The 15,893-nt window shown below is 38.0% G+C and overlaps 1 protein-coding gene across 5 annotated transcripts in view; it reads left to right on the plus strand.

Moving 5' to 3' along the window:
• nectin1a (nectin cell adhesion molecule 1a) overlaps positions 1 to 15,893 on the plus strand; it is a 36,765-nt gene that overhangs the window by 831 nt on the left and 20,041 nt on the right. The window contains exon 1 of one of the 5 annotated variants that reach the window (XM_058759273.1): positions 12,628 to 12,722. The exons of 2 other annotated variants lie outside the window; for them this stretch is intronic. In XM_058759273.1, the coding sequence (XP_058615256.1) occupies positions 12,701 to 12,722 (22 nt within the window). In that variant the 5' untranslated portion in view covers positions 12,628 to 12,700. Of the gene's footprint in view, positions 1 to 12,627; positions 12,723 to 14,449; positions 14,492 to 14,933; positions 14,950 to 15,893 lie in introns of those variants that run through there. 2 more of the 5 variants (XM_058759275.1, XM_058759276.1) reach the window with 2 other exon arrangements.

Here is a 15,893-nt window from a genome sequence, read left to right on the forward strand (position 1 = left end):
TTCTTAGTGTTCTTTAATGCCTCTCTGTAGCAGTTTACGTTGTCAATCACTTCTATGTTGTTTTTCAAGACCAATAGCTTACTACTACGCACTATTTAAAACAATAACAGCTAAATAATTCATTAAATCATGCATTTCAATTATTATCATTAATATCAGTAGTAATAATAATAATATTCAATTATGATTCTCAATAATAATAGTAATAAAAACAGCAACAATAATAATTTAGAAAAAACAATTTCTTTATTATTTAACTTAGGCATTAATTACAATAATTGTGTGCTAGCTATTTTTAGAGGTCCACCATGTAATTTGTCATAGAATCGATAATTATGTAGAAAAGTGTTACTTAGTTAAAAATAAAGCAAATATCGGTGTTGTTTTTCTGAGCAATTGCCTATTATTTTCATCTGTCTTATCACTGATATGCAGAATTTTTCATTGTTTTATTTTTGCTTATTGACACAGTATTATTTAAACTCCCCATGTTTCCTGAAGAACATGAATTTATGAAAAGTGTTCATATATAAGTTAATAATATTGTCTGTCTCACAGAGGCCAACATAACAAAGAGTCAAATATGTTGAAAGGTGGCTCTTAAAAGTTCAGAAGTATTTCACACTGTATATCTCTTTATATATTTACAGCTTTCAGAATTGAAATGTTATCATAATTCATGTAATGCAAGGGTCTGGTTGAGCATGAAGCACCATAATTACTTCCGTTCTGGCACTAAACATGCTCTGTGGTATTGAACTGGATTTACCAATGTATGTAACATCAGAATCATTGCTTGTGATGTAACAGCGTAAGTCTGCAGGGTCTGCCTTTTTACAAACACATGGGCCGTCTGAGATTTCCTAGACACTATGCTACACTTAAGAAACATCTGGTGTATTGTGATTGTTTTTTTCGTGAAAGTGAAAGCAATCCGCTTGTGTTGGGGAGTAAATCAACAGCTCAAGCAATCACATGTGCAGCGTGCTAGATTTATCTGTATAGTGGGATTTGCAGCAGTATTTTCTTTGTGCTGTTTGTGCTCCGATATGAATGTGTATATATCAGCACTGGAGAAGTACATGAATCAACACACACTTTTACGTTTGGAAAACACAGATTACTTAACAACATGTTGCTCAAATGTTCACACTGATGTTGTAAAAGTGTGTGAAATAGGCTACTGGTATCTTTGAGAGCTTCATCATGAGAATAGTGGACTTAATAAAGGTTATTGAGTCCCAAAATATTTAAATGTAGTAACAGTAAGAATTAAATTATTCAAACACCTTTGTTTAATCCCCTGCAGTTAATGCTACAACAGCAGGTTAAAAATATTAATTGATTATTTTGCTTTATAAGCGAAACATGCCACAAAAACATGCCCAGGTCACAATTCTGCAAAATAAATTTATATAGGTTGATATAAAAACCATTTTAGGACTAGTTTTTGCATTACAGAAGTGAGCATGGAGAGGTAAAATATGCATATTTGTCCTAAAATACATAAGAAAAAATGCAAACGAAATAAAACATCACATTTTCTATGCAAAACATATTTTGTAATTGTATTTATTTTGATATTGTGATAAAATGTGACGTGGGCATGTTTTTGGCAGGTTTTATGAGATTCACTCTAATTGTGCCTTGGCTTTGTTTGAACAAGCCTTTGAGATATGTGTTTTGTTGCAAAGATGGTGCCATAGTACAAACATATTTGTACATTTGCATGACACTTTTGGATGGACAATTGTCAGATTTGTCTATGAAGCCAACGAATTATGCATAATTTAGTTTGGATTGCTGCATCTATATTGTTTTGGACAATGCAGTCTCTCATTTCCCAAAATAGAACGTCACCGGGGTGAAACTTGAATATGATTTCTGAACTGTTGTCAGTAACAACCACAGAAACTGGTTTCATGTCATCTTGACTTCATGTCATCTTGATATAGAAAGAAGCACAGCTAAGGAAACAGCAGGATGTTTAGCAGCTGGTGAGCTTCATTAACAACAATCTCAGCTGATTTCTAAAATGATTAACAGCATCAGAAATTTGACGTGTGTGAAAAATGTGAAGAGTGTGCAGGTTTTTTCTTGCAACACTTGAGAAATCATTTTTTCTGCATGTCAGTTAACATAATGTGTATCAGAACTCACTTTAGTATGAAAATAATTGCAAAGAACATAACTAAATGTAATATAGATGTGAAATGTCATGTAGAAAGTTCTTGACTTTTTGAATAATGAAAAGAGGACTTGCATATTTTAAATCCCTGTGAAATATGAATGCATTCTTCCATTTGCAGCTCTAATTAGAAGGAATTATTGAAGATCATTGTATGTGTGTGTGTGTGTGTGTGTGGCCTGTCTGGTGTTAAGCGTTGTCTGGTCCTGCTGTGGCTGATCCTGACCCACTTTCCCCCCTTACTATCAGCGCTCCCTCTTTAACTGCCACTGAGCACACGCTCCCACCATCTGTTATCCCCTGGCCCATTGCCATGGCAATACTGGGAGTCTTTTCTAAACAGGCGATGCAGTAGTCCGTGGGTAATGTAGTAAAGGGCTGAACTCCAGCAACAGGTCATTGTACTAAAACCACGGCGTTGGCATAAGCCAGCTCAGTACATGCGATGCAGCCCTCTGAGCTTGAGTAATGATGAGCTGTGATTAAGTTGAGGGACTAATCGCTAAAATGATTCAACTGTACTAACCCACCAGACGCAAATCAGTACCATGGGGTAAAAATTCATCAGAAATGGATATCAAATAAATCTGGATTAAGAGTGTTCTGTAGTGGTGGGGATTTTGATTCATCTCAGCGACTTTTGAAGCCATTCACCGAAAAGATTTGTTCAGAGTTGTTCACTGATTCATTCAGTAACCCTTTCTGCAGGTCACCAATCTGTGATGACAAGTTAGAATGAGTCATTGAATCGTTTATTCAGTTGATTCATCTTTCACGACTTATACATGTCTTAGGCCCTGTTTACACTAGTGCGTTTTTGTTTTTAAAACGCATAACTTTTGCTACGGATACGCCTATCGTTTACACTACTCCAGCGTTTTCGAGGTCGAAAACGTAGAGACTTTTGAAAACGCTGCAGACCTCGTTTTAGTTTGAAAACTCCGGGGTAGCGTTTCAGTGTAAATGGACCAAAACGGAGGCTTTTGAAAACGATGGCGTGGCTGCCCACATTCTCTCTGCGTATCCTTGATGACCGTGTAAACAATAACAGAATGCTCTGTATTGTACCCATAGATATGTACGGGTAGATTCCCCATTCCACCGCTTCAAGCACGCAGACGCGTCCGCCATCTAAATAATAGGGAACTACCTATACATATCTATGGTTGTACCTGTATGAATGGTCACGTGACATGCGTTTTCGGTTGTGTAGTGTAAACAGAGATCGTTTCTGAAACACCGTGGAAACACCAGTGGAAACGGGGATCGGTTTCATTCTAAAGCCTGGAGTACACTACACGATTTTTGCCCCAATTTCCCCCCGATTTTACAGTCTGAACAAGTTGATGCTAGTTGAGGAAAGTCGGAGCCAGTCTGCAGATTACAGCTGACAGATTCCACAGAAAATCGCGTGGTGTATGATGGTCACAGACTCCGATTTTTTAGCTTCAGACTTTGATTCCATCCAGTCGGAGGATATCAAACATGTTTGATATTTTCAGCCGATTTTAGAACACGTATGTTTTCATTTGTCATGCGTCTCCTAGCAACAAGGCGCACGTTTCTGCGTGAGTTTGTTGTGATCGGAACAACTTTAAAGTCTGGTAGTGTATGATTTTCAGTTGCGTTGTGTATGATGCCCAGTTTTCCTTTGTCACTATTTACAAAGTCGGTAAGTGTATGATGCCTAGTGTTTTAAAAATCTTTTCAGATTTTAAAAGTCGTGTAGTGTATTCCAGCCGCCGTTTTAAAACAAAAGATAGATTTTTATAGATTTATTTATAAATCTATAGAGAATGAGAATGTGACGTAACTTATACGCTGCCGCCATCTTAGTAGGATTCCGTTGTTTGTTTACAGTCTATGGTTGGTTGTTTGTTGCTGTCGAGTTCTGTTGATTTTGTTTTCGCGATGCCTGGAAACTGCTGTTGTGTGAAAAACTGCCATAGCAGGTCACACGACCTTCGTGGAGACAAAATCCACAATTTTATTAGGTTTTTCAAGTTTCCAACATGGAAAAGGCATGAAGGAGAGCATGTTGCTGATGTGACTAGAAGACGCCGGATGGCTTGAATGACAATGAATAACAAACTATTAAAATAATAAAACATAACTTTTTTTCAAATAATTGTTTTATTATTTTAATAGTTTGTTTGACTTTGGACACCAAATGTACCTGCAATTACAGAATCATCCATATGTACAAGCTCCCATCACCCAACACAGTAACCAGTCTATGATTCAGTTAGCAGTTTTTTTTTTTTTTTACAATAATAAGCATTAGAACTTTAAAAAGCATAATAAAAGTGGAGTGCAACCTTGGCAAGTATGACTGAGCTCTCGCAGTTTACAGGTTTGTGGGTTTGTAAGTCTTGCACCCAGCCGCAGCAGAATTGTTGATAAGCTTCTAATGATTTAAAGTTTCTAAACTCTTGCATTGTGTAGGCACTAATGCCATAAACCAGGTAATTGACGATGTCAGGGTATGTGAGAGGTGGTAGTGTTTCTGGGTTTTTCATCCATTCTGTAACTGGCAGGTCGTACGGGTCGATGTTATTAATGTCAAGCAGTTTCTCTAAATAACGCTGTTTAGCGGTGTTGTTTAGTTTCTCCCGATATAACCCCTTTCCTTTCTCTTTTTCCTTCTCCATTTCTTCCAACAAAACTGCGCAGTATCTCAAAAATTGAATTATTAAATTAATCTGATCTCTCTCCCTGTTGCTATTTCTCTTGGTCTCGCTGTCGAAGTAACCATGGCAACGGATAGCGTATCCTGCTAATATGGCGGCGCCTTCCCGAAATGCAACGCAGAGTGAAAAGACTGTGACGTAATCCTCATTCTCTATACTATGAAATTCCAGATGCGTACGCATCCCAAGCAAGTTACAGCACTGTTAGAGTTAGAGAGTTTTTACTCTTTTAGAAGAGTTTATTTATAACATTCTTTAGTATTATTATATTAATATTTTAATTTAGTTGTATTTTTATATTTTCAGTTTAATTTCAGTTGAATATTTAGTAATTTTATGTCCTTTTATTTTTTTTTAGTTTCAGTTTTTTATCATTTCTATTTAGCTCTAATTTATTTTTATTTAAGATTTAGTTAAGTCATTTTAGTACTTCAACTTAAACACATTTTTAGTAGTTGCCATTTTCATTTTCATTTCAAATTTTTTTTTTAATTTGTAGTTTTTAAGTTTAAGTTTTTCATGTAATCTTTATATTTTATTTTATTTCAGCTTACTTCACTTACTGAAAATGAAAAAAAAAAATCAAAATAGCATCCCTATCATTTTAATTGTGTGGTTTGTGATGTTCTAGTTTTCACTTAGTTTCTTCATTTAGTTTGTTTATTTTGTTTTACTTGTTCATGAAAATGATATGAAGAGTTTATTTGCAAAAACAGATAACTCTGGTTTTATTCATTTCATAAATCATGTTTTTATTTTATTTTATTGTGTTACATGTTTTTATTGTGTATTATTGTGTTAATTAGCTGTATTTTTTGTTATTATTATTTAATCAAAATAACCCAACTGCAATTTCATTGCTATTAATTGGAACGCAGGATAAAAAAACATGATTTTCTCCTAATATTGTTCAGACTCAAAGCACAGACTCATTCAGTAAAGGGCGTATTCATCCATTATGTCCAACCAAAAAATGTGAGTTTGTTTATGTAAGTGAATGAAAATGATTCGTTCATTAGTGCCAATTAGTGTTCTGTCACCTGATTGTATTTATTAATTTATTTTCACATTGCAGTTCTCCAACTGTATCATGTTCCAGTCATTATGTTCTCTTGTCCTTCTTGAATTTTGCATGGCTAAGCATAACATCTGCATATATCTGAATTAGAAAAAAATCAATAATACTAGCCTCCCAGACAGATGTGAAAGGAACAAACAAGATTTCAGGGAAAAAAAGAGATGTTTTATTCAAACACTGAACAAACAACACCAATCTCATCTCATCTGGCTGTCATCCTCTGTACATCTGAGCTGATTGAGCGTACACAAATCCAACATTTCATCATGAGAAACCCAATAAACCCAGCCAAAAGAGAGATATCAAACTCGAGTGTTGTAGAGCAGTGTCACTGCATGTAATGGTAGGTCCACTGGTGAAAGTTGATAACCCTGCCTGATGGTATTATTCAGAGAGAGGGCTCTCACGGCTTACTGGCACATCATATTAAGTATGATAGCTTGCTTAAGGCAGCATACTGCTGTAGTGCTCAGCTCTGGTTAGCTTCATCCACTACTAGTATTAAATCTGAAGTGTGTAATATCCACGCCACTAAAGTCACCAAACAGAATAATGACCAATAATGGACAGTATTGTCATTGGATAATCGTGCTTCCAACCCGACTCCATTGGTTGAGTATAGAGCCAAAGTTGTCTATTGTCTCTGCAAATCAAGCTGGAATAGTGTAACTATTTTACGTTGACATTAAAATATTGTTTCATTAAGATATGGACAAGGTTGTGTAGATATGTTTCTGTTCCCTGTTATGTTTGCTATAGCATCATGTGAATAGTAGATGACATATGCCATACGTGTAGGCTTATAAGTATGACTGTATAATTTCAAACAAACGGATACAAGTATCCTTTGTGCATTTCAAGAAGTGATTATCACAGAAAGGAGAGAATTTCTTAAAACTTTTCATTGACAGCTACATCTGTGTTATGTTGAGTTTGAGTATTGTCTTTGAACGGTTTCTTTTTGAAAATTAGGAACAGACTGGAATGTTGTTTTCTGCTATTACAATGGCTTGTTGGCGTATTAAAGCGATTTGCAGCGCTTTTGCAGACATCGCCAGCTTTGCCTGTCTGCTTTTAGATTAACAGCCTAGCGCTTCGAGATGGAGCAAATTGTGATGAGTATCATGATGGACGGCTCTCAAGGAAAACAGCAGTGCAGAAATGCTTTTGTGTTTCTGATGGCACTGTTAAAATAATTGCTGTTTCACACATTCACAAGAAGTAAGGCAGCACAAGCTAGCTATTTTAGTCTTCATGAGCTTTGGTTTGAACTTTTTGTTAGAGTGATGAAGAATGTGAAAATCCTCTCAAACTATGACTTCTCATCCTTTATCTCTGCTTGGGTTTAAGTCATTGCTTTCCATAGGTACTTCATTAGTATCAAACCTGTGAGATACTAGATCACCATGATTCTAATAAAGGGGAAAATTAAAGAACAGAGTTAATTTCACTCTCTTAAGACCTATGATAACTGTCCCGGGTAATGTAGAAGAGTGTATTATAATCATAAATCTTCTTGAACATTTCTATGGAAATCGACAGGGCTCAACTTTGAGGATAAAAGGGTACCTGAGATATGCTCACTCCTGATCCTAACACAAGTAGTGAAGCAGAAAAGGGACATTTCACAATTTAGTTGTGCAAGAGTGCTGGGCAAAAGCAATTTACTTGCATATAAACAGGCATTTTTTAGCTCTGAGTCATGTCAGGGTGGGACTAGAAACTAGTCGCAAACTAGTTTGATCATTCATCATTAGGTTGTAAAATTACTACAAGAGGCTGAACTCTCAGAAGAAAAATAAAACAGTATGAAAGCTGTCACTGGGGCACTGCCTTTTCAAAAGGTACACTTTTGTACCTTTTAGGTAACAATATGTACATTTTAGGTACTAATATGTAGATACCAATATGGACCCTTTAGGTAAAAGCAACTGATCTAGTGACAGCTTTCATACCTTTATTTCCAAGAGTGTGAGTGAAAAATAATATTTTGAACAGTTTCTGATGTTGAGACTGTAGCCGTTGCGAATTTAACTCATGCGCACATAGGAATATCACATAAAACATTTGCAAACAAGCACCGTTTCCATCCAATGAGTCAAAAAGTACAAAATCGTCACTTCCTGATAAACTGGCACTATAAATCACTAAGAAAAGAAGGAGAAGCCACTGAATATAATAATTTTCATATATAAATGTCTCGTGCCTCAGAGCAAGCAGATGAAGCAAAATAAATGCAGTCATTGCTTTCAGAGGTAGATGCCTGCTGTTTGGGAACACAGTCTTGTAAGTTTTGGAAGGCAATTATACATAAATACCTTGACGACAGACTTTGCTCGAGCATTTCATAATGACCATAACGACATTTCAGATGCTGTGGAACAAGATTGGTCTGTTGGTTAGTCAGATTTTGCTGTCCCATAGTGCAAAGTCACATGACTTTTTTGAAGGGCATGGAGGAATTTATAATGCATTTCCATCTCCCGTTATTCGCATTAAAGGGATAGTTCACCCAAAAATGGCGTGATGATACATTGAGGTCTTTAGACACGAAACGATCGGTCTGTGCAAGAAATTGAAGAAAAGACCCTTTGCTCATTTGCATACAATGTCTGTGATGAAATTATCCATATTTAAAACTTTATAAACCGTAATCTCTAGCTTTTGCTAACTGTTGTGCGCATTCACTAGAGTGGTGTTCCAGTGGATGAGAAGTGACGAACACAGAAGCACAGAGAAGAGAGCAAAACAAAACACCGGTCACGAATTAGAAGTACAAAACGAGGATTTGTAACGAAAAAAGTTGTAGGATTTTGATATAAGAAGAGACTTGTTTTCCTTTGCTGTAAACAAAACTTGTTTCTCGAGAAACTAGTATATTCTCACCAGAGCCTACGCTACACTTACATCCTACGTCATCCACTGAAATGCCACTCTTTCATGAACGTGCGAATGACGGATATTTTTTTTTTTTTATAGATATGGATATTATTCTTGCACAAATGCATCCTTTCGCTTCAGTAGGCCTTTATTAACCCTTGTTACGACCGTCTAGGGGTCGGTCGCAGCAGAAAGGGAAAGGAGAGTCTTATGCCAGAGAGAACAATGATTAACAAGCTTTTATTTTGAAAAAGTAAGGGTTTAGCATCAGGGGAAGACAAGGCCAAAATAACAAACAAAAATAACTCTTATTAAACCTCTATCTTCCCTAAATCGAAATGAAAGAAAAATAAAATACAATCACAACTTACCTAACTCCCTTTCCCCAAAAACAATATAATAAACATTTATACAGAAATAAAATGGCGTCTATCCCCCTACGTCCCTTATCACAAATTCTTACAACCTATTTCAAAAGCTATCTATAAGTTATCAGTTAACAATTCACAATCAGAAGTAACAAATAACAACGGAGCAGAAACACACACAACTGCGCGACACTACGGTACAACATGAACGACGAGAAGTACTACGGCACAAGAGGCCTCGATCAGCATTTTAGGGGAATCCTTTATCCAAGTCAGACAAGGATAAGAACCAATCGCCACCTCCATCCAATTTACTCCAGGAACCGCCTTCCTGAAAACAAATATAGACATACACAAAAAGAACACAACAGACAAATGACTGAAGGTCATAACACCCCCACACTTAAAATAAAACACCATGGTTTTACTGATTAACACGCGATAGGGCGTCAGCAATTACATTATCAATACCTTTTTTATGACAGATCACCAAATTGTAACTTTGACAGATTAGAGACCAACGCATAAGACGATGATTTGCATTTGCCATCCGCTGCAAAAACACAAGAGGGTTGTGGTCTGTATACACTGTAATAGATTGTGAGCTAGAGCCAACATAGACCTCAAAATGTTGCAAAGCGAGAATTAAAGCGAGAGCTTCTTTCTCTATGGCACTGTAGTTAACTTGGTGTTTGTGAAATTTCTTTGAAAAGAAGCTAATTGGGTGATTCAAACCATCAGCACCCATCTGAAGAAGAACGGCACCTACACCGGAACCGCTAGCATCAACCTCTAGTAAGAAAGTTTTCTCAAAACAAGGTGCAGCAAGTACAGGGGCACTACAGAGTAAGGTTTTCAAAGCTTCATAGGCAGACTGACATTCTGAAGACCACTTAAATGAAACTGCTTTACTTAATAGTCTAGTGAGGGGACTAGCAACAACTGAAACATTTTTACAAAAGCATCGGTAATAACCAATCATGCCAAGAAATCGACGAAGTTCCTTCTTGGTGATAGGAACAGGAAAATCAAGAATAGCTTGTACTTTCGAATTAAGAGGACGAACTTGACCATTTCCCACCTCTTTTCCTAAATATGTAACGGTGGCACAACCGAATTCACACTTTGATAAATTCAAAGTCAAATTGGCATTTCTCAAGCACTTAAAAACATCATCCAAGGTGTTAAGATGATCTTCCCACGTACCAGTATAACACACTACATCGTCCAAATAAGCCTCGCAATTAGACACATTAGACAGCACTATGGACATTAACCGTTGAAACATTGCTCCAGCATTTCGAAGTCCAAAGGCCATAACACGATACTGCATGAATACATCGGGAGTGGCGAAAGCAGAGATTTCTGATGCTCGATCTGTAAGTGGCACCTGCCAATATCCTTTTAGTAGATCTAATTTAGTTACGAACTTAGCATTACCTACTCGATCGACACAATCTTCCATACGAGGAAGTGGAAAAGAATCAGCTTTTGTTAAAGCGTTAACCTTACGATAATCGGTACAGAATCTGGAGGACCCATCTGGCTTAGGGACGAGTAGACATGGGGAACACCATGGACTAACACTAGGAACGGCTAAATTGTGCTCTAACAAGTACTGCGTTTCTTGCTTCATTAACTATCTTTTGCGTGTGTTTACACGATAAGCATTCTGCTTAACTGGGGCATGTGATCCGACATCTATGTCGTGGTTTATCACATGGGTAACCGAAGGAAAATCATTAAACAAAGTTGGATATTTCTCAACAAGATTTAAAATATCTACCTGAGCTGATACAGACAAGTGTAACAATTTTTCTGACAAATTCGACAAGGTTTCAGAATTTGGCAAACGAGCCGATAAAAATGATGCACTATTCATTCTCAAATCATCACTCTCGGGTGCGTATTCTGACAGTGACACAGTAACTGGTGCAACAGTAGCGACAGATTTGCGAACATCAGAATCAGAACGTGACACATATGCCTTAAGCATATTAATGTGACAGACGCGTGATTTTCTCCTACGATCGGGGGTTTCAACTATATAATCCGTATCTCCAAGTTTCTCTTTTATCCCATAAGGACCAGCGAATTTTGCTTGGAGCGCCGAACCTGGCGTTGGAATTAAAACGAGAACCTTATCTCCTGCCTGAAATGATCGGGTGACGGTTTTTTTATCGTAGCGGGTTTTCATTTGATTTTGTACTGAACTGAGTGAGCTTTTTGCCAACCTCCACACTGAATGCAAGCGTTCACGAAATAAACTGACAATCTAAAGCACTGGTAGTTGGCGACATACGAGTGGATGACAGAATTTGTTCTTGCAGAATTTTCAACGGACCACGAACTGTGTGTCCAAAAACTAACTCGGAAGAACTGAATCCAAGAGAAGCTTGGGTAGTATTTCGAACCGCGAATAACAAGAGTGGAATGTGCTCATCCCATTCCTTCTCATATTCCACACAAAAGGTCCTGAGCATTGACTTTAAAGTTTGATGGAAACGTTCGATAGTGCCTTGCGATTGAGGGTGGTACGCACTGGATACTTGATGTTTGATAGCTAACTGTTTCATTACCTTCGCGAACACGTTAGACATAAAATTAGTACCTTGGTCAGATTGAATGTACTTCGGCATTCCAAAAGTAGTACAAAACTTAACCACTGCTTTGACAATGGTACGAGCTTTAATAGAACGCAATGGTATGGCTTCAGGAAATCTGGTGGATGCACACATTAACGTTAAGAGATAAGAATTTCCAGACTTCGTTTTAGGTAATGGCCCCACACAGTCAATCAGGATTCGTTCAAATGGTTCTCCTAATACAGGTATAGGCTTCAACGGAGCAGGAGGAAGTATTTGATTTGGTTTACCAGCAATTTGGCATGCATGACAAGATTTACAAAATTTAGCTACATCCGACTTCATGGAAGGCCAAAAGAAATGTTTCAACAACTGATCATAAGTTTTGCGAATGCCCAGATGACCTGAAAGTTCGTGATCATGAGCTACACTCAGTACATGCTGTCTGTAAGGCTTCGGAACAATTACTTGAAAAACAGTACTCCAGTCACTCTTTGCATGACGTGGAGACCACTTACGCATCAAAACATCCTCTTCGAAGTAGTATGCCACAGGATGCACGGACAAATCAGACAGCTCGACGGCAGCTTTTATACAATGACTTAAGGTTTGATCAGTACGCTGAGCTTCAATCAACATTGGTTTACCAATGGGTAATCGACCGAAGTGCACACACTTCTCGTCAACAGTATCCTCACCTTTCTTTATACTATTAAAATTGTCAGCACTCAGAAAAGAATCTGAGAGATCTACGGTATCTCTAAATTTACATGCTTGAGATCGAGTAACAACACATGTGCCAAACACATCAGGAAATTCCTCGCACAACACATCACCATCAGGTGCAACAGGAGTATCTATTACCTCAGGCAGACAAAAAAACTTTGTCACCTGCCAAATCATTCCCAAGAATGAGTGACACATCTTTAACAGGTAATTGTGCACGAAGTGCCAGTTTAACACTCCCTGAAATAATTCCCGATCGCAGAAACACTTGATGCAAAGGAACCTTAATTACCGTAAGATCAATCCCTTGAACTAACACACTGGAACCACAACTAGACTTTTCAGAAAATGGCAACGCACTTTCCAAGATAAACGATTGGGCGGCGCCAGTATCACGGAGGATGCGAATGTGCTTCATTTCAGAACTGGCTTCAGTCAGTGAAACTATACCATCGTAAATGAATGGTTCAAAAGTTGACTCAACCGACGAACTTATAGATTCGTTTTGCCCGAGTAACAAAACTGAGCTCTCGATCAAAACAACACTTTTCGAAGGGTTTTCCCTTCTACCTGATTTGCGCTTCAAAGTGGGACAATTTGCAATGAGGTGCCTACACTTACTACTCTCTTATGTACTACAGCAGTATCTCTAGAAGGACACCCTCGACTAGGAACAATACGCTTTACAGGTGAAAATACTCTGTGCGTAAGTACAAATTCATCAGAAAAAACTGCGGCTTCAGAAAGAGAAGACACTTTCTGCTCATTTAAATATACGACGATTTTCTCCGACAGACAATTCTTAAATTCCTCCAACAATATTAACTCCTTAAGTTGCTCAAACGTGTCTACCTTGTTTGCAGCACACCATCTATCAAACAAATTTGCTTTATCTCTAGCGAACTCAACGAACGTTTGGTTAGGGGTTTTCACAAGATTTCGAAACTTTTGTCGGTACGCTTCGGGGACTAGCTCGTACGCACGCAATAGGGGATGGGGGCGTGACGTCACTGCTCTAGCGCCGTGGTGGCTGATGGGAAAAATCGCCATTTTGTGAGGCCACTTGTTGCGACGCGCCGAGGAAGTTGTAATATGAATGTTTTAAATAGAATACAGAAATTGAATAAACTGTAAATCAACATATTAAAGTTATTCAACAAAACATTATTTAGTCAAGAGCAGTGAGGGATTTCTTCTGTCTTTTGTTGTTTGATTAACATTAATGACAGACGGCACAGCTTTATTAGGCTGCTGTCACAAGACCTGTTTCACGGATCCAATACTTATACATATGCGTTCGCAACATAAGACAAACCCAACAATACTTATGAGGATACAGGACAACCATTTTGACGTTATTTTGTGTGTATTTGGCCACTTAAGCGCAACAAGCTGTGTTTGTTTGTTCGCAGCGCGCGCTCTGGGTGTGACTGCAGCGCACAGTAAAGCGCCTCTGGAGCGCACGAGTACCGAAAGACTTAAAAAGACGTGCAAATAATACATTTCTGTGACGATGCAACAATTGAGTGCGTTTACATGCGCACGAATATTGCGATTATTTCCAATAATCAGAGTAAGGACTTAATCGCATTTTGATGTTTACATGTCAAGAGCAAAGCTCTTACTTCCATTTACATGCAATTTCCATTATTCTTATTATTCGCAAAGAATTGTGGTTAATTTTTTTACTGACATTATTCACATACCCCACTGGACAGCACAAATGATGGACTCAGAGCAGTGTTGGTCGCTGTTTTAATTTATTTACGTCTAATATGCATAATGATTTTGTATGGCTGTATTCCACGCTTTTTCGGCGCCATAGAAATATGATGGAATATGTACGCTGCCGTCGCGTTCTACTCGCCGTTTCTGGATGAGGGTAAGGAACAGAGACTGCTGGCAGCTTGTTGTGTTTTCCTCAGAATACGATGCTTTCTTCCCCTCCATCGTTTCTAATCTCCGTATTATTACAGGTGCGTGTCACGTTATTCATGTCACGAGCGCATGCGCACTTTGGTCAGAGCGGCAATACTGTGATTAAGGTGTTTACATGCCTGTGTATTCCGATTAAAATCGGTGTACGCCACCTATGTTAATACGATTATGCTTGCTGTGATTGAGTGCGTTTACATGGACCCTCTTAATGCGATTATAACGAGATTTTGGCGATATTGCGATTATGCTTTACCTCATGTAAACGCAATACTTCGATCTAAATAATACGATTAAGCTCATAATCGCAGCAAGCATAATGAACATGGACGAACAGAACGCGACGGCAGCGTATAGGCAAACAAATTCCATCATATTTCTGTCATGGCGCCGAAAAAGCGTGGAATACAGCGATACAAAATCATTATGCATTAGACGTAAATAGATTAAAACAGCGACCAACACTGCTCTGAGTCCATCATTTGTGCTGTCCAGTGGGGTATGTGAATAATGGCAGTGAAAAAAATTAACCACAATTCTTAGCGAATAATAAGAATAATGGAAATTGCATGTAAACGGGAGTAAGAGCTTTGCTCTTGACATGTAAACATCAAAATGCGATTAAGTCCTTACTCTGATTATTGGAAATAATCGCAATATTCGTGCGCATGTAAACGCAGTCATTATGAGCTTAATCGTATTATTTAGATCGAAGTATTGCGTTTACATGAGGTAAAGCATAATCGCAATATCGCCAAAATCTCATTATAATCGCATTAAGAGGGTCCATGTAAACGCACTTAATGACCGATTAGGCAACTGACAATTCTGTCAACTGTACCGAAACGCGAGCTAAAGTCTTGTATCTCAGCGTGCAGCAGATGTGAAGACAAGGTCAAAGAGAGAAGACGCGGTGCAGCTGAATCACTCACACTGTTTTCAAATGACTGGTTGTGTGAATTTATTTATTCATCTAACCTACACGCTATATTGAATAAATGTTTTGCAGGAATTTCCCTCATTTTAAAGTCGAAAGCTGCGGTAATATATGCGCAATCCCACACCGAAATTCAGGACCTGATTAAGCATAATTGTACTGTACATAGAATTGTGAAACATGACTTTTCCAAAACTTTCTGGGTTTATTTATTTTTCCAAAACTTTCCAGGCCTGGAAATTGCCGTTTTAAAATTCCATGACTTTTCCAGGTTTTTCATGACCGTAACCCTGAATGTGACGATCGGGTGCGGTTAAATCAGACAAAAATATAGGTGCGGGTGGTTGGCCATCTTTTTCAGGTACCGTTTTCTTGCTTCCGGTAGAAGTTTGTCTCTGTATAGTACATTTTGTTCTTTTAATCGACTTTTCAACATTTATTTTCGTGTGGTTGTTGTAAGTCTCGCCCGATGTGGCCTCACAATATGGCGGCGCCCTCTTGTTTAC

Source organism: Onychostoma macrolepis, chromosome 21 (genome assembly GCF_012432095.1).
Source record: "Onychostoma macrolepis isolate SWU-2019 chromosome 21, ASM1243209v1, whole genome shotgun sequence".
NCBI classification, from domain to species: domain Eukaryota; kingdom Metazoa; phylum Chordata; class Actinopteri; order Cypriniformes; family Cyprinidae; genus Onychostoma; species Onychostoma macrolepis.